At 44.3% G+C, this 19,725-nt stretch overlaps 1 protein-coding gene across 2 annotated transcripts in view; it reads left to right on the forward strand.

Annotated features, from left to right (window-relative positions):
• The first annotated feature begins 1,225 nt into the window (after positions 1-1,225).
• The window catches only part of PHACTR2 (phosphatase and actin regulator 2), a 168,574-nt gene continuing 150,074 nt past the window's right edge, over positions 1,226-19,725 (forward strand). Inside the window, exon 1 of one of the 2 annotated variants that reach the window (XM_084827766.1) lies at positions 1,226-1,595. In XM_084827766.1, coding sequence (XP_084683892.1) covers positions 1,427-1,595 — 169 coding nt within the window. In that variant the 5' untranslated portion in view covers positions 1,226-1,426. The remainder of the gene's footprint in view (positions 1,596-19,725) is intronic. The other variant, XM_084827768.1, reaches the window with a different exon arrangement.

Genomic DNA, 19,725 nt, shown 5'->3' on the forward strand with positions numbered 1-19,725 from the left:
GAAACTTCAGCTGGTCCTAAACAGGGCAGCAAGATTGTTAACGGGAACTGGCCAATATGATTATATCATCATGTTTCCAACTGCACTGGCTGCCAGTGCATGTCCAGGCCTGATTCAAAGTGCTGGTATGAACATTCAAAGCCCTAAATGGCTTGGGGCCATGTTTTATCTGAAGGATCATCCCCTCCCATATGTACCTGCCCAGACCCTAAGATAATCTTCAGTGGTCCTTCTCTGGAAACCCCTGCCAAAGGAAGTGAGGTGGTTGGCTACCAGGATGTGGTCCTTTTCTGTTGTGGACCCCGGCTGTGGAATGAGCTCCTGTATGCCCCGACTGTGGGCTGCTAAGGTGTGGAGGTGCTGAGAAAGTGATAAGCCAGATCCAGGTTTACTTACAAGGAGACTTTATTGAGTACTTTTACAGCACACAGCTCCCCTGAGAGGTTCGCCTGGCACCTGCGTTGTGCTTTCCAGCACCAGGTGAACACCTTTTTATTTCCCCAGCATTTTAGTGACCTAGTCCTTTAGCTTTGCTGTTATAGATCTGTTACTGTATTTTAAGTCTCTGCATTGCTGCTAGGTTTTAGTCTGGTTGTATCTTTATACCCTAGTTTTAAGCATTTATATTTTATATTGTTTTATGTTGTTCTTTGTGATTTTAATTTTTCTGAACCCCTCAGAGAGCTTTGGCAGTATAGAAATGTTTAAATAAATGCCAGTTATTGGGGAACATGGGTGGGAGGATGCTGTTGTACACAAGTCCTGCTTGCGGGCTTCCCTCAGGCAGCTGGCTGGCCACTGTGTGAACAGAATGCTGGCCTAGATGGACCCTTGGACTGATCCAGGAGGGCTCTTATGTCCTTCCTCTCTTGCACCCCACACCCTCCAGACTTCTAGAATGGAATGGGGGAATGGCTCTCCTCACCAAACGGGCTCAGCACCTCGGATAGCTCCTCTAGAGTCCTGGCTGGTTCTGCCTGAAGCCCAGCGCGGATGCGCCGCCCCACGGACACAGGAGCCACCAGCCTCCGCTGCAAAGCGCTCCCGGGGCCCGGCTTCCCAAGGGGCGGCTCGCACGACCTGCTAAGTCAGCCCTCGCTAAACGGCCGCGCGTGTCCCTCCCGCTGTCGGCGGCCATGAAGCGAGGAAGGGCGGCGGGCGGCTGCAGCCAGAGCCGGCTGCCCGCGCGGGGACTCGAGCGCCGGTGGGCGGGCCCTTCCTGCCAAAAGTTTTCTCCCGCCGTTCACCGCCGTCGGGGACCTGGCTGCGCTGCGTCGCGGCCTGGCGGCGGCGCGCGCTTCGACCGAGGGGCGCCACGCCTTCTGCCGCTGCTGCGGAAGGCGCCAGCGTCCCTCAGACCGCTTTCGGGGCGGGAAGAGGCGGCCGGCGTCTTCCCTCCTCCGGCCCCGCCGCCCGGCAGGAGGGGATGGAGGAGACGAAGGGGAGCCCGCGGGCAGAAGCGGCCTCGTCCCCGCCGCCCCGGCGGCGGCTGCTCCCCAGCGAGCCCGGCCCCAGAGGCCGCACCCAGAGCGACATCTCCGCTTCCAGTTCGCTCAGGAAGAGCCACCTGCTCCGAGCCACGCTCTCTGGGTCAGGTAAGGCGGCGGGGCGGCGGAGCCTGCTGCGAGGAGCCGACGCCTGCGCGCACGGAGTCGCCGCCCGACTCCCTCGACGGGGCTGATGCTGTGGCCGGCAGGCAGCAATTCAGCAGGTCACGTTCATCCCAGCAACACGGCCCCGACCTCCGGCGGAAAGCTTCAGCTGCTGGGTTTGTTCATCATGCAGCTGTTAAAAGCAGCCTCCCCCAAGCTGGGGCCCCGCCAGATGTGTCGGGCTGCGGCTCCCATAGTCCCCAGCCAGCACAACTTGTTCGGGATTATGGGAGTTGTGGTCCGACACATCTGGAGGGGCCCCAGCTTGGGGAAGGCTGTGTTAAAAATTCAGGAGCTCTGCCAGGAAAGGAAAAGACCAAAAAAAAAAGCTGGCAAGCCTAGTTCTAGGAGGACTGAGACCCTGGATCAGCTGCCTTAATTAGCCATGAAGAGTTCTCCAAGCAGCAGTTTTGGTCTTAGTCTTTGTGTTGGCCTTTTTTTCTTCCTTATTAAAGGGAAAATTTATAGTGTTTAGCTGGTTAACCATAGTATTGCATAAGAGTTGTGGAGGGCTTTTCTCTTGTTTTTTTTTTCTTTTTTTTACTAGTGAGCCCTATAGGGTTGCAATTTTTCCTCCCCAGCAGGCATCTTTCCTTAGCCATTAGCAGTTATATGTGGTAGACAGAAACTCAAGAGGCGCTACTTTGCTTTTTAGTGAAGATGCAATGATGAGAAATAGCTTCATCTGTTGAACTTCTGCTGGTTGCAAAGCTGTTGAAGGCAGCTTTCATCAGGTTAGATAAAAACTGCCAACCCTAATGGGCTTTCATAATCTCGAGCTTCCCCCATACAAATGAGCCCCTTAAGCCTACTAACTGTAGGTTCAGTTAATAACCAGGGCGGTTCTAATGCATTCTAATAGGTGAACTGATATTCTAACTTGAATGACAATTATGACTATGAAGCGAGGGAGTACTGGTTGTTTCAGACTAGCACTGGGAACAAAGATGTGATCTTGTGTGTCTTGCCTTGGTTTAAATCTCAGTCCTCTGGTAAAGTGATTTGCTCTCTAATGGGCATGTCAGGTTGTTTGACTACTTAAAAAGCTTGAGATGCCCAAGGCCTATTTTCTTGTTAGTAAAATGGTAATGATAGTGACTTGCTTCACAAGGGCCTTCTAAACTAAGACTGTGTAGCATTTTGCAGAGGAAAGGGTGCAAGCCTATGCATATTTAGATAGAAAAAAAACTCTTACAACTCCCAGCATTCCCCAACCAGGCCTAAGAGAGCTACATATTATTATTTTATATGGCATTTTAATATGCTGATGAAGGAACACTAGAACTTGTGTCTAAGCCAAACTTACTATCCTTTGAACTGTAATCTAGTTTTATTTGAGATCCTAAGAACAGTCCAGGAGTTCTGTGCTCCGGTATTCTATCTCTAAAAACAGTTGCATCGTGATGTTTCAGTTTTCTGTATAATGTCACAGGCAGAGGTGAAAGAGGGCAGCAGTAGACAGGCATGCTGTTCATCATTGAGCATAGGACCATTACACTTTTAGTATATATGTGTATAGGACAGGTACACATTTTTTAGTATTGTACATAATAAAATGCTATGTTTTGTGTATTAAAACATGTAAGCAGTATGTCCAGGTGGCTGTGCCTTCTTGCAGCATGAACTCATATGGAAAAATACATGTTTTTCTAGTGTAATTTGTAAAGCAGCCATCAGAATATCAGCAAAAAGATTGTGGGTGTTCTGGCAAAACACACGATCCTCTTTCATCACTTATTACAAAGTGTTAATATTGCTTTTTGAGTACTACACACAGCCTCTTGTAGTTTAACATCTATGGATACCACTAGCAGTGAGATGCCTGGCTACTGGTATTACTGACTTCCATACATTTGTCTAGTTTGTGACTCCTGAAAAGGCTTGCAAAAAGTAATGTGGGATGGAAGGTGAGGAGCAACTGTTTGGGCAGGCTGGAGAAAAAGGCAGATGGTTAAATACCATGCAGATTTCAACAGGCAGTGAGAACAAGGGTGAAGGACAGGGGACCGTTGCAAATTCTTATGTGGGAAACACACCCAACAGGATGTGAAAATGTAATTCTTCTATCTGACGTGAGCATGAGATTTGAAATGAAGTTAGGTGAAAAATAACAAAACTTGAGAATCTCAGGAGTTCTCTCTCTACAAAAAGAATTGCACACTGTTATTGGAAATGCTGAGTCCAGGTTTTTGAACCCCCTTTGGCAAGGCACCCTCAAAGGACCCCCTTAAAATGTGAAGGGAGAAAACACACCCCTGCTAGGAGCAGTGGTAGCTGTTGCTGCTCTTTGTTTCTTAATGCCCAGAAGGAGAAGGTGGATAACTAGCAGTGAGAAATAAGAGGTTGGAGGCTGTAATGGGCGCCTGGAAAGAGGAATGCCCTGGCTTCAGAAGCTGGAGGTTGCAGCAGTCTGCACTGCCAGGCTGAGGGTATCCCCTGGTGCTAAACACCCTGCTTTCAGGCAAGCCTTGCATACAGTGAGTGCAGGAAGGGCCAATTTGGCATCTTCCCAGCCTCTCTCTCTTCTGTTCACCCTTGAAAACCAGGGCGGTTCATTTGCTCCTGTCAAGGTAGTCTCAGAAAGAAAAGGTCTGTTTTCCTCTGGAGGACTCTGGCCAGTGTGTGGGGTTGGCAGATGCCCAACTATTCCAACTGCTTACACTTGACCTGATCATTGGTTTATCATTGATACCTATATTGGCAGCAAGTTCCATGTTGTGACAAAATGTGTCTGTTTCAACATGCTGCACACCAGTTCCATTTGGCACTAGACAAGGGTTCTGTGTTCATTTTTTCTCTCTTCAGCTGTAATAGCAGATATGTGGTTGGATACTCCCAGCATGGCCTAGGGCTTGTAGCTGTTAATCATGAGAACAAGCCTCTCTCATTTAGTAAGCATTTGAGTGAAGTTAATTCCTTTGTTTCTTTACCGATCTTATTATGTATGTCGTTGTTCTTTTTATAGCTGTTATTTTGTTAACTTTTATTTCGAAATAAAATAAAACTCCATGAAAGAAAAAGAAGCAAGAGTTAATCGTAGGCATAGGGGCCAGAGTGCAGGGGGAGGGTGGGCTAATTCTTTTTCCTTGTGCCATTTTCCCCATTCTAATCTCCCCACTCCTGAATCTGCTACTTGCTATGCAGTGGAAAACATATTTGTACTATAGTAGGTTAGGTGAACAACTGCCACCAGTGCTGTGGCCCTAATCTTTGGCCCAGTCCACAAACTCTGCTGCTACGGAGAAGGAGGAGGATGATATTCTGATTGTGGATCTCTCACATAACAATGAGTTGCCCCCCAGAAAGCATGGATTTTCATACATGAATTCTAAGAGTGTGGGCATAGCTTGAGAAAGAACAGATTGTATTTGGTTATTGCAGTGTCTAAAAGCTTTTTGAATAGTGGGGAAGGAGGTTCGGCGTGTTGTTGTTTCCAGGTTTGTCAATTTATATCAAGACTTGAAGAGACAGCATTGCCTGGAAGACTTGCATTGTTCCAAGGCCAAGACAATCTCTATATAGGGAATACACTTTGTCCTTGACACGTTTCAGGACCTGAATGAATCTGCATATTGTTTGTAACATCTGTAGCCTGTTCTAGGAGCATGGATTTAATTCAGAGTTGTAGATGACCTTGTGTTTCACATGTACTTCAGGGAGCTTTAAATTCATTCCAAATGTGGATGAACGTGACATATAATTCATGCATGGATTAATGGTGCTGATGTTTATTGAGCATTTAAGCAGTTATTCCAGGGTAGCTGATACATGCTTTCCTATGTTAGTCTTGCATAGGGTATTAGTGGATTGGGGTAGTGGGAACTCCAATTCTTTATTTACAGATGTTGGAGGAAGAGGATTATGGAGGATAAAATGACAAGTTCTTTCAACTAGGCGTGCTTCCAGACGAGACTTTGATTTTGCAGTCACCCTGTCTCATCATGGAATTTTACAAAATGTTTACAGAGTGGCCTATCCCCACACCTCTTTACTTCTGTGCCTGGGCACACCCTTTTCATTTTCGTTTTGCTTACTGTCATTGCCAGGTGTGTGTGTGTGTGTGTGTGTGTGTGTGTTTTAATTTAAAATCTGTTCCAAACTCTTCAGGTGCTTCCAAATAGGGCTTTTGTTATGACATCGTATCTGCCTCACAGAATTTTCCTGGGGGTCCAGACAATGTTAACTTCCACTTGTAACCCGTCCATGTTTTCCCACCACTACTTCCATCTTTTTTCTTTCTATGGAAAATCCATTAAGAAAGAAAAGATGAAATAGCTGCACATCACTTTGGATTTTTAGTGCTAGAACCCTTCCATCTGGAAGCACCCTTCTTCGCTTCCACTTCCCCACTTTGGTTTTTAAAAAAGATTACTGGAATATTCTTCAAACAATAATGCATCCTCCCCTGCCCCACCCCCCTTGTACAGGGCAGATTTATATCAGGGCTTTGTTTAATAAATTTATTTTTCCTCTTTCTTATAAAGAGCATCTCTCTCTTTCTCTGTGCTCCCTCATTTCCCTTTGCAATTCCAGTATCTTCTTTGTAAACAAATAAACAAAACACATACACTCACTCACTCTCTCTACTTCAGATAAGGAAGCTGCACTGAGCTTCTGAGGAGACAAGAGAGAAAGGCAGTATAGGAGGAGGCTGGATGGAGAAAAAACTTCACATACCTTCTCCATGACTGTTTTTTTTAGCAGACCCTTCTCCACTCCCACTCATTAATTTTTATCACAGCAAAACTTGCACAATATCCCTTAATCCCCCACAATCCTGACAAATGTATAGAACCAGAGAAGTCAGGCTGGGAGCCTTCAAAGGGATCCTTTGAGGGAGAGTATTTTTAAAAATCGGATAAAGACCAACCCCTTGCCCCCCCCCCCTGCAATTCTGATCTCCAGTGTTCTGAGAAGAATTGTGTTTACAGAAGGAAGCTGAGGAAGAGGTGTTTTGGGGGAAAGGGGAGTTCATCCTTGCCCCAGTGCTTCTGTTCAGCCTCATAGGCAGGTGTGTGTATGTCAGAGAGTGCATAGTCCAGGTTACATAGATCACCCCCTAACCCAGCCTTCCACATCTCACTGCCCTCCAGATGTTTTGGACCAATTCCCATCACCCCATATCATCTGCCATGCTTGCTGGGCCTGATGAGGTTTGTAGTCCAAAACATCTGGAGGGCACCAGGTTGGGGGATGCTGCTCTAAGCATACTATCTATCACCTGTTGCTGGAACAGAGCACTGCAAGACTGCAATAGAGATAAAGCACTATTTGAGGTGCAGTGTGGAACCACAGTTAAAATTCCACTTCCATTTCATTGCCCATGAGCAATGCCTCTTAGCAGTTCTCAAGGGTTCTAGTCTGAAGATGGCCTCCTGACTGTGAAATGCTCTCCCCACTCAGGTCCACTTGGTCATCACTGTCATCTTTTCATCACCAGGTTAAGATTTTTTTCTTCTCCCAGGCATTTGAAGGCATATGATGGGGCTTTTAATGACACTTGTTTTATTGGGTCCCAGTATTTTGTTGTAACTGTTTTTAGCTGTTTTAAATTGTTTTAACATCTTGTATGTTAAAGATTTTATATTATGTTTTATTTTGGATTTTATTGTAATTTTTTTTAACTGCTTAGAGAGCTTTGGCTATTGGGTGGTATAGAAATGGAATCAATTAAAAATTAAAAAATGAGTGTCAAGGGCCTGTAGTTACAAAATGTTGTCTTCAAAACAAAGTGAGAAAGTGATCCTTGCTGTTCCAATGATGAACCAGCATCCTATAGTACTCCAAGGTGTAAAAGCCTATGAACTGCTATTGGGAGAAATGTGATCTGCTTTGCAACCTGACATAAAAGTACCGTGGGAATCTACTCAAATGTACACCACCATAATTTTCACTAATATATGGTAGAACTACTGAATGCATCAATCATTGCAGTAACAGGTTGATGAGAATTTTCTAGTTAGAGACATTATACTTTTCTAAAAGCAGTTCTGGCAACAGTTCACAGAATCCATTTGTCTGGTATTCCATACAATCTATGCATCTCTAAACAGATACTTGTATACTTGTTACTTCCAGCATATGAAACAATATTGTGCCTTTTCCTTCTTAGTTCTTTTAAACTGTAGTCTTCATTAAATAGACTAATCTGTTAAGTGGTTTGCTTTAGATTGTCTGGATGGTCTCTTCTACAAAAAGGTAGAAGAAGGTAGCAATCCTATGCACAACTGGGAATAAGTCCCACTGAAGTCCCTACGAACCTGCATGGGACTGGGCTGGAAGTATGATTGTAGGGTTTGGAATCCCATGGGGAAAGCAGCCTAAGTGGTGGGGTATTTGAAATGGGGTATAGGAAGATCTCCCCACAAGCTGCTTTTTCTTTTAAAAAGCGATCATTGGGATTTAGTTATATACATACAGTCAGGGCCAGAAATATTGGAACAAGGATAACTGTTTTGGCAGTTGGCTGCTGTACACCACCACATTGAAGTTGAAAGGAAACACACCCAGATGGGAGCGAAGTCAGGACTTTCAGCTGTAATTCAAGGGGGTTGACAAAAGTGGGGCACTAACCATTCAGGAAGCACAGCCAGTGGCATACACACACACCCGTCGTTGGGGGCTCATAGGTAATGGAACAAACCAACATAATTTCAAACTTAAGGATTGCCTTTAATACCTGGATGAAAATCCTTTGCAGTCAATGACTGCATAAAGTCTGGAACCCATGGACATGACCAAATGTTGAGTTTCCTCCCTTGAGATGCTTTACCAGGCCTTTACTGCAGCTGCCTTCAGCTGCTGCTTGTTTGTGGGTCTTTCTGCCTTCAGTCTTGTCTTCAGTAAGTGAAAATAGGGATGGCGGAGAATTCCACCACGGATTTCAGTGAGGCCGAATGCACTGGCATTCGGCCCCCTGAAACCCGTGGCGGAACGGCCTCCCACCCCCCGCTATCCCACAGAATCCCCCTGGGATGAAGCTTACCTGGGGTGGATGTTCCGGTGGCGGCGGCTCCGGCGGCGGCTCCGGCGGCGGCAGCTGGTCTCTTGGCTGGCTGCTGCAGCCGCAAATGGCGGCCGCCATAGCGGCCGCCATTTGCATCCAGCCAGGCTGCCGTGATAGGCTATGTAAGTATTTAAGTAGCCTATCACGGTAAAGACAGCCACGTAGTGGATGCCATTTGCGTGGCTGCCTTTACTGTGATAGGCTACGTAAATACTTATGTAGCCTATCACGGAAAGAGCAGCGACGCAAACAGCGTAGCGGCCGCCGTTTGCGCCCCTGCTCTTTGCTGTGATAGGCTATGTAAATACTTATGTAGCCTATCACGGCAGCCTGGCAGGATACAAATGGCAGCTGCTACGGCAGCCGCCATTTGCGGCCATAGCAGCCGGCCATGGATGGAACTCCGGCTGTGGACGGCCCTGGCCGGCGGCTCTGCGGAGCGGAACCAGCCAGGGAGGATTCCGGGGGGAGGGATGGAGTGCCTCCCCCCCACTGCGGATCAAAGCTGCGAAAAGGTAAGTGACTTTCGTACTAAGTGAAAAGCATGCTCTATTGGGTTGAGATCAGGTGACTCACTTGGCCATTGAAGAACATCCCACTTCTCTGCCTGGAGAAACTGTTGGGTAGCTTTGGCTGTATGTTTTGGGTCATTATCCACCTGTAATATGAAGCGGCGTCCTACCAGTTTGGCAGCATTCGGCTGAATCTGAGCAGAAAGTATAGCCCTGTACACTTCAGAATTCATCCTGCTGCTTTTATCAGCAGTCGGGTCATCAATAAACACCAGTGACCTGGTTCCATTGGCAGCCATACATGCCCATGCCATAACACTGCCTCCACCATGTTTGACAGATGATGTGGTATGCTTTGGATCATGAGCTGTTCCTTTTCTTCTCCATACTTTTCTCTTCCCATCATTCTGGTACAAGTTAATCTTGGTTTCATCAGTCCAAAGAATCTTCTTGCAGAACTGGGCAGGCTTTTTTAGGTGTTTGCTGGCAAAGGCTAATCTGGCCTGTCTGTTCTTGAGCGTTACCAGTGGTTTGCACCTTGTTGTGAAGCCTCTGTATTTACATTCATGACGCCGTCTCTTGACTGTAGATGTTGACAATGACATGCCTACCCCCGCAAGAGCGTTCTTGACCTGGCTAGATGTTGTGAAAGGGTTCCTCTTGTTCACCATGAGCAGAATTCTGCGGTCACCCACTTTAGTTGTCTTCTGTGGTCTTCCAGGCCTTTTGCTGTTGCTGAGCTTGCCAGTTAATTCCTTCTTTTTCAGGATGTTCCAAACGGTTGTGTTGGCCACTCCCACTGTTTTTGCTATCTCTCTGATGGGTTTATTTTGTTTCCTCAGCCTAATGATGGCCTCCTTCACCCGCATTGACACCTCTTTGGACCTCATGTTGGGACGGAGTTCCAGTGAACAGCTACCAAATGCAAATGTAATACTCAGAACCACCTGCAGGCCTTTTATCGGCTTGATTGGTCATGGGGTACCCAGGAAACAGGCCATACCTGGCCATGCAGCTGCTTGTCAGCCATTGGTTCCATTACTTATGAGCCCCCAACGATGTGTGTGTGTGTATGCCACTGGCTGTACTTCTTGGATGGTTAGTGCCCCACTTTTGCCAAACCCCTTGAATTACAGCTGGAAGTCCTGACTTTGCTCCCATCTGGGTGTGTTTCCTTTCAACTTCAATGTGGTGGTGTACAGAGGCCAACTGCCAAAACAGTTATCCTTGTTCCAATATTTCTGGCCCTGACTGTACATTTATATATAAACCTTACTTAGATCACAAATTAATATTTCACTGTTCAAGCCATTGCTCCATAACTCTGCTGAGAGACAAGATGAGCTGAAGTGATAGCAGAACTGAAATTAATACAGGCCCATTACTACAACAAGTCAGCTAAGGACCTACCCAGCTTATATGAGGGGCAGAATAAGGAGAGGAGGAGAGCTGAGTTCCAAAGCCAAGTGAACATATGCTCATTGGAGGATGTGACCCTAGATGGCCACATTTTGAGAAGAGATTGAAGGCACTTGAGAAGCAGCTGCTGACCTGTAGCAGACTAAGAACCAGCAGGTCAGGACAAAGGGAGGCAACCCCCAGAGGCAGAAGATGCCTTCCCAGTGTTTAACCCCCAAACTGGAAAGACCTTAGATTCTCCTGCCCAAGTGAATGAGATGACACACTCATCTCAACCCCCTTTAGATGTCACAGATACCAATTATCACAAGGAATGAATGACTACTGCTGTAGCAAAACAGATTAAGAGTCAGGCAGGTCAACTGGTACAGGCAGGTCAAATGGTACAAAGGTCCCACTACCTAAAAGATTATGTTAAAATTCACGGGGATACATGGGGCTTTTGAAACTGTATAGTTGTTAAAAATCATTTTCTTTGTTAAAGCTATAAGAAGAAAGATGTATCAATGTATGTGGAACTAGGTAGGAAAGTTGGAGTAGCAGACAGGAAGAATAAGGGAAGGCTTGCTACCAGGAAGTGACTCAGCATAACTGTATAGAGACAGAGCAGGAGGAACACAGTAAGTGAGGAGTTAGAGGCATGTTTTGTTACATAAAGAGCTTTACTTTACATAACTCCTGCCTGATTCTTAAGTGTTTGTAACACCACTTGATACAGTGATGACCACCAACTTAGATAGCTGTATCCTCCATGAATTCCTTTTAAAGCCATCATTGGTAACTAGTCATGATAGCAATATACTATTTAGGATGAGAAGCAGTGTGCTTTTGAATACTGAGGAACAGGAGAGAGCTATAGCTCTCATGCCCTGCTTGTGGGCTTTCGATAGGCATCTGATTGGCCACACTGGGCTAGGTGGTCCTTTGGTCTAATCCAGCAGGACTTCACTTATATTCTTGGGGTCCACCACACCAAAACTATAGAGCTGTTTTGCAGTGAATGGAGCATCATGTAAATGGCTCATTCATTTCTTTGCTTTAATTTCTAGTGTGTGGTATTTTCAGCTATATTACATTGTGGAAGCCTCTGCACTGGGTCAGTTGAATATGGATTGTTTGTCATTCATAAAGCCTCAAAACAGGAGAGAAGATTTTCTCAGGTGCCTGGAAAAACGTTTTATTGAGTCCAATGCATTTCGGAAAGAAATTTCCATCCTCAGGGGCTGTAATTGAAATATTATTACAAAACATGATTAATATTTTTAAATACTCTTAAAAACTATAAATATGTATGGAAAGTTACAACAATTAATATTCTCAAATGCACCCACAATTTGCAACTTTTACAAACCTCAATCTATAGTTGGTATTGCTATGAGCCAACCAGTCTTTTAGATTTTTGGTTCTTTTGAAAGTGATAGAAGATCTGTTGTCTGAGCCAAAAGAGATCTCTACTAAAAAGCAATGTTTAAAAATACTTCTCTGGAGACTGTTAGTAATTGTATGTGAGGCTACAGAACAATTTATCCTGGTCCCTGATCTTCCCTATTTTTGTAACAGCTTGTTTTGTGTAACCTATTATTGCCCTTCTCCACCATGATATCTAGAAAATTTATATTTCTGTTGTCTGCATGCATCTAGAATTCTGTATTGGCATCACAGGCGTTAAGCCAGGTGAAAAAATGTTGAAATGAATCATATGAACCCTTCCAAGCAATAAAAATATAAATGTACCTCTACCGATTGATGACATCTGGGGCCCGTCTACATGGGAGATTTTCTCCAATGCTGCTGTGACTTAAAGTCGTTAGGGCACATGAAGTCATGGCCACTCTGCAGCAGCCCTGGAGTTTACCTGTGGGGAAGCCACATTTTTGCAGAGTACTTTCAGTCCATTGTTTTTCTTTAATTTGTCTTGCCTGCAGTTCTGGTGCTGTGTGCCCATCCCTCTGCTTTAAATTTGGCATGATCGAGGCATTCCTAGGGTGTGTCTTTCACCTGGCCATGCTCTCCATAACCTAGGCAACTAAGTAACTTGCCTGCCTTTCCAGCACATCAAACCCCTAGAGCACTCTTTTGAGCCTTCCGAATCACCCTGCACTCCCATTTCACCAGTGGGAATAATTAGCGTCTGTGGTGATGCACTTCTCTGATGTTTGCATTACTTCGCTTCTCCATTGTTGTGTTAAATTGAGTCTCAGATATTGTGTAAAGTTGTTTCTTTGATGTATGTAAAATCGTTTCTCTGTTGCTAAGAGCTTTATTGCAGTAGTAATCTATCAAGGTCTTGGGAACCTGTCATTGTGAGAAGAATGACAATGAGAGAATGAGAGAAGAAGAAAGGAGGTGGTGGAAACAATAGCTACACAACAGTTTGCTGGAATGGGACAAAATTGGGGGGGATGGGCGAAATTGGGGGGGTGATCTCAGTGGGAGCCTTCAGATGCTGTGCTTGAGAACTGGGGATTTGGGCTTCTTCATGGAAAACTGTGAACATTGAGAAAAGGGAGTGGGACTTTTTCTACGCAGCACATTACTGGAATGGGGTGAAATGTGTGGGGGGCTCTCAGGGGGAGTCTTCAGATGCTGCATTCAAGAATCAGGGATTTAGGCTTCTTCATTTAAAAGTGCACACATTAGGGAAAGGGGGTGATTAATTCGCTGACTGTTTGCTGGAATGGGGCTTATTTGCACTGGTGGGATGCTCTCAGGAGGAGCGACTATCTAGTCTGCCTCTTAGCACTGTTTCTAGCTTTCAGATTTGTGAATTAGTTACTCTCCATTCATAATAATGTAGTAGTGGGGGGGGGGACCTCGACAGGGGTGAGAAACAAGCCTCTCTCATTGGTTGAGCAGTCCCTGCCAGTTTGAAGACATTCAGTTCTCCACACATGAAACGCGTAAGTATGTTCCTTTCAAGCGCAGTGTGACTTGTGAAAACTGGATTTTAAAGGTACAGTACATCTGGTTTTTCTTGTTTTGTGTATCCCTGATGGACCAAAGCTGATTCCATGAAAATCCGGATAGTACTCCAATGTGCTTCTTATTCCATTGTTGTGAAGATCCATCCCTGATGTCCAAGAATGTGCCTCACTAAACACCAGTTCTAGAGTTTCTTGTGCGTAGGCAGGAACCGATGGTAGGAGACACAAAGCACCATAATAATCAGGGACATTGATCCCAGGCACAGTGGGAGCTGATGCTACTGTAAGGATTTATAGGCCCAAAATATGTGTGGCTAAATATCTAGTTTGCACACCATGTTGCCATGTCTGGCTATAAACACCAATTGGGCAGCCAGCAGCATAAGGAAGTTAAACAAAGGGAACTAGAAGAAGCTATCAATCCTCCATTTCCCCCACCCCTCCAAAAGACAAGGCCTTTCTGCAGTCTGGCTTGGGTAGTAAACCTAATTTCATAATTAAAACAGAAACCTTTTTTCACGGCTTATATGATCATAAATATGGAGTAGAATCATGGAATGTGTAGGAGGGGGCCTGTTTTACAAGTTTATACTGTGTCTCGCAAAATTATGCTTGGGTCCCAGACACTGTTGCATATAACTTTTGCCTGTAAATTTTGATTCAGATTCTTAAAATGACAAGCAGCCAACAGCACTGCAAATTTCGAATGGCTCTTGATGAAACTGCTGACATCATAGACATAGATGAAATTATCTGGTGCAGATTATATTAAAGAAATTTCATGAGATAGTAATGTTAATTCTGTTACATGAGAAAAAGTTTTGGAACCTCTGAGATGAAGATGCACAGTAGTATTGCTGATCAAAACCTCTATGGCTAGATACCAATGGCCATTTGAATATACATCTGTACATGCTGAGTTATAAAATCCTCCGTAAGTGCTTGGCAGTGCTGTTTGGCAGGAGAGCACACTCTAGGAAAGTTTGGTCATCTCTACAAGCACTAGCTTTGCTCTGAGTTCTGCTATTTGTGCTTGTTGGCAGTAGCACAAATACCAGAACTAATAGCTCTAACAGACTGCACCAAGCACATTCATGTCCCATCACCAGCATATTTGAATTTCTCAACATTTGAATTACATTCCTTTTTTTGTTGTTCAGTCATTAAGTCGTGTCCGACTCTTCGTGACCCCATGGACCATAGCACGCCAGGCCTTCCTGTCCTCCACTGTCTCTCGGAGTGTGCTCAAGTTCATATTCATTACATCAGTGATGCTATCTAGCCATCTCATCCTCTGCCGTCCTCTTTTCCTTTTGCCTTCAATCTTTCCCAGCATCACGGTCTTTTCCAGTGATTTTTCTCTTTATATGGTGGCAAATGCAAGCTACGAAGTGTGCCACAATGGCAAACTATCTATCTCTGTACACTAACACCTTACTTCCAGTTCAAATTGTGTCAACTGTATTCAAATTGTGTCATAATTACATGTCTTTGGTGTTGAACACACACAAATTCTGTGTAAACTGGAGTGAAGGAGAAAGAATAACTGAACTTCTTTCTCTCTGTGTAGATATTGTTCGTCTATTTGTTATCCAAAGTGTGTTTGCAATTTTCTGTTTCTTACTGAAATCAAGAAATGATTGGGGCTCAGGAAGCACTGCTTTTAAAATAGAAGCTAATATTGCCTTTTGGCTTTTAATCACTATGTTGGATATTGTATGCATTTGTTACAGGAGTGAAGGACTCTACTAAACATGCAGAGATGGCCTTAGCTATTTGGCTTTAATTGCTTGCTTAAATTATTGTGAGAGCAATTTAAAAGGAAACTTGAGGAGAAAATAACTGTATGTGCAAGCAGTAGCAGTTTCCCTTTCAGCTGTTCTTTGTTTTCTCTATGAGTTGATAGTGTCATTATACAGTTTTGTCACAAAGTGACAGTGGACTTGTATTTTCCTGGACTCAGGAGTTTCATGCACTATTCTGTTTTTGTTTGACAGTCTGACTGGAGTATTTCTGTGGAGTGTTTGCTGTATGGTTTGGCATCAGATCTTAAAACAGAGTCCACAGGATCACTTATTAGTAGATCAGTAGCTCTAAACATTTCTTCTATTTCTCCCACTGTTTTTCAGTAATACCATTCTGGCAGCTACTTCACAACTGAGGAGATTATCCAGTTTATGATCTCCTATCCCATTCATGGTACATACAAACTGCCCTATTCTGTAGCTTGCTTCTGTGTATAGCATCCCAGACAGTGTAGGACATAACTCCTAGGCTGTGTAAAGCTGCCATTTGCACATCTGGGGGTTTCTGGAATCCGTTATAGGTCTCCTCTGAAATAGCTGTGTCTACATATTCCTCTTCAATGTCAGATTGCCTAATGGGAAGTGTTCAGACCACTAGTTCTTGCACGTCTGCAGAGTGCTGTCTCCATACAAGCATATCATCACTGTCATTCCTGGGACCAGAGGAAGAGCCAGGGGGATTGCTGGTGTGTGTGTCAGCCCAATGAGCGCTGTAGTATCCAGCAATCAGGACTGGAGAGTCATTTGCGTTATTAGGTGTCACAATGCCTATGATAGGCGTGACGGTCACGGCCTCTAGCCTGGGGGTATCTCCTGCAGGTATTGGAGTTGGAGGAGGTCTCTTGTGTGAGGAAGTCTGATCCCAGTTCTGTATCTGGCTTGGTCCTGACACATTGTTGCTTGTGACTAGATCTGGGCCAGGTCCCAGTTATGTATGCAGAACATGCACATGTATCGTCTGTCTTCACCTTCCACCCTCAGATCCTGGTGTTTATCTGAATGTTTTTTCTCCAACACTGGTTGGACTGGGACTCGGGAGATCTGGGTTCTAGTCCCCATGCGGCCATGAAGCTCACTGGGTGAGCCAGTCACTGACTCTCAACCTAACCTACCTCACATGGTTCTTATGAGGATAAAATGGAGAGGAGGAAGATCATGTAAGCTGCCTTGGGTTCCTTGGAGGAAAAAAGCCAGGATATAAATGTAATAATAATCAAAATATAAGTGGGTTTACAGCCCTACACAGGGGTTCAGTCTGCTCATATGAGGGCTAAAAATATGGAAGGGATGTGGGTGGGCATGCAAGTCCTACTACCAAACCCCTATCTGCCCCATGTTATCCTGATTAGCAAACTAGCTCAAAGTGGGCTAGATGAAACAACTATCAGGTGGATCCACAGTTGGCTACAGAATCATGCTCAAAGAATGCTTATCAGTGGGATCTTCTCAAACTGGGGAGAGGTAACGAGTGGGGTACCACAGGACTCAGTCCTGGGCTCAGTGCTCTTCAACATTTTTATTAATGACTTGGAGGAGGAGGTGCAGAGAATGCTGATAAAATTTGCAGATGAGACAAAATTGGGCAGGATAGCTAATACCCTGGAAGACAGAAACAAAATTCAAAGTGATCTTGATAGACTGGAGCGCTGGGCAGAAAACAACAGAATGACATTTAATAGGGATAAATGCCAAGTTATGCACCTAGGAAAAAGAAACCAAGTTACAAGATGGGGGATACGCGGCTCAACAATACTACAAGCGAGAAGGATCTTGGAATTGCTGTTGATCACAAGCTGAATATGAGCCAACAATGTGATGTGGCTGCAAAGAAGGCAAATGCTATTTTGGGCTGCATTAATAGAAGCATAGCTTCCAAATCACTTGAAGTACTAGTTCCCCTGTACTCAGCACTGGTTAGGCCTCATCTGGACTACTGTGTCCAGTTCTGGGCACAGTACTTTAAGAAGGATGCAGACAAACTGGAGAGATACAGAGGAGGGCAACGAAGATGATCAGGAGTCTGGAAACAAAGCCCTACGAGGAGAGACTGAAAGAACTGGGCATGTTTAGCCTTGAGAAGAGAAGACGGGAAATATGGTAGCGCTCTTCAAGTACTTGAAAGGTTGTCACAGAGACGAAGGCCAGGATCTCTTCTCGATCATCCCAGAGTGCAATAATAATGGGCTCAAGTTACAGGAAGCCAGATTCTGGCTGAAAATCAGGAAAAACGTCCTGACTGTTAGAGCAATACAACAATGGAACCAATTACCTAGGGAGGTGATGGGCTCTCCCACACTGGAGGCATTCAAGATGAAGCTGGACAGCCACTTGTCAGAGATGCTTTGACTTGGATTCCTGCCTTGAGCAGAGGGTTGGACTTGATGGTCTTGTAGAACCCTTCCAACCCTACTATTCTATGATTCTATGATCCTTAGTCTTCAACCTTTCCACATTGAGCAGGAGGGTTCTACTTGAACCTTCCTGCCTTGAACACAAGTAGAAGTCCCTATGATAAAGCAGGGCTCCTGTTTGTGTGAAGGCTTCTATTCATGTTCATGCGCACCCTGTGGGAAGGTTAAAGAGCAGGCTGAATGCCTGCATATAGCTTACGTTACACTGTCAAATTTTTATAGGCTGAATTGTCCCTTGTGCAACTGCTAGAGTACAACACCTGAACAGTGCAATCAGAGCATCAAACAGTATCCTTTTTTGCCATTAAACACAAATTTGGTTTTAGCAAAACATGAGCATTTGCTCATATTTTAAACTGAATTTATTTTCAGAAATCAGAATACTGTGTGTCAAAGGGTCCTAGTTAACCATCATCCAGCCACATGTTGTGCATATTCTGTAGGTGTTAACAGAATTCCTTCTTTGATCATGTATAGAGGGTTTGCTTACTTGAACAAACATTTTCTATATTCAGATAACTTAATACATAATTCATCTATTACTACACCAGTAGTACTTTTCATTGTGCACGGTATGTCACATTTTTTGGTGATAAGAAATCTACTTTTGGTCATACGCTACATTTCAAATTATAAACGTGTGTGTGTGTGTGTGACAATCACATACCACTCTTCATATGAAGCTGTTTTGTAATGATTGTTACCTGTTCCAAGTCATTGGAGAGAAGGTGGGTTAAATAAATAATGTGGTTGTAGTCTGTGTATTGAAGATGCTTCTGTAAAACCAGACAGGAAGGCTGCTGTACAGAGTTGGCTCACTAGATGGGGTGTTTGCCATGCTGACTGGCAAACTGCTTTTATACTGCAATATCAAATGTCTGCTCAAATGTTTAATTTATCAAGAAGAGAAGGACTCTGCATCTAAAATGTATATTTCTAAAGGAGGTAATGTAACATGGGAAGTTTGTGTATGCAAATACAAACTACAAAATGACTTGGAGCTTTTAACATTTAGGGCTGGAATTGTGTGCTCTCTACCATTAAGTTCTATGGGACTTACAAGTGTTAATTCTCAGTAAATGCATATAGGATTGGGGTTTTCTGGTAGATTTTGCTTCACAGCCTTAGGGTGAAATACTATGTACATTTAGACAGAAAAAAAGTCATACAGGTCCCAGCATTCCCTAGTCAGCATAGCTGTCTAAACATGCATAGGATTGTGTCCTTAGCCATTTTAAAGCAATACAGGTAATATGAAGTTGACTTGGAATGGTTTCCATCATGTCAAACTAGTATTGTGAACGCTTCAGTGTTTGTACTGCAGTTTAACACATTTATGGAAAATCTTTCAAAAGCAGGTAGCCAGAATATGGTAAGTTTTGAGGTGCATGTCTGAAGATTCATATGGTCAGTTCAGCATACTAAAATCTACACAAAGCCAGTGCCTATTGCCTTGAAAAAATGGCCATATGAATTGTCCAACATATATTGGATTAGAAAGGAAGGTGTCATAGTGGTCCTGAGAGTTCTAGGCCATCTAGGCCATACAATAATGTATGGTTTGGCTTATGTGCTAGACTATTTCACCAACTATTACTTCTGCAGGAGAAATATCTCTGTCATGGGACATCTTGGTTATTGAGCCAAGTAAATTTGTGAAAGCACTGGTGTCTTTTAATGCACAGAGAACCCTGCCTTAGAAAAGAGGGCTATACTGTTTAAGTCATGTTATCCATGCTAGGGCATAGGCAGCTATTGAATGAGAAGCCAAACACATTAGGCACTGTTGTTGCCCAGGCAAGGTCTCAGTGGCTTCCTCTGCTAGGAGCCTTTGTAATCTTTCTAGGAAGAGGGATCCAGTGGGCTGCCAGGGTTGGTAGAGCTACTCTAGAGGCCAAGACATGTCACAGTCCAGGAAATCCTCTGAAGTACAACCCTGGTGGCCATTTTAATGGCTCGGTGTTCCATAAAGACCCAACGAAAGCAATTTTTGTTT

Source organism: Heloderma suspectum, chromosome 1, assembly GCF_057233095.1.
Source record: "Heloderma suspectum isolate Gila_16-S chromosome 1, 16-S_ref, whole genome shotgun sequence".
In the NCBI taxonomy this organism is placed as follows: Eukaryota; Metazoa; Chordata; class Lepidosauria; order Squamata; family Helodermatidae; genus Heloderma; species Heloderma suspectum.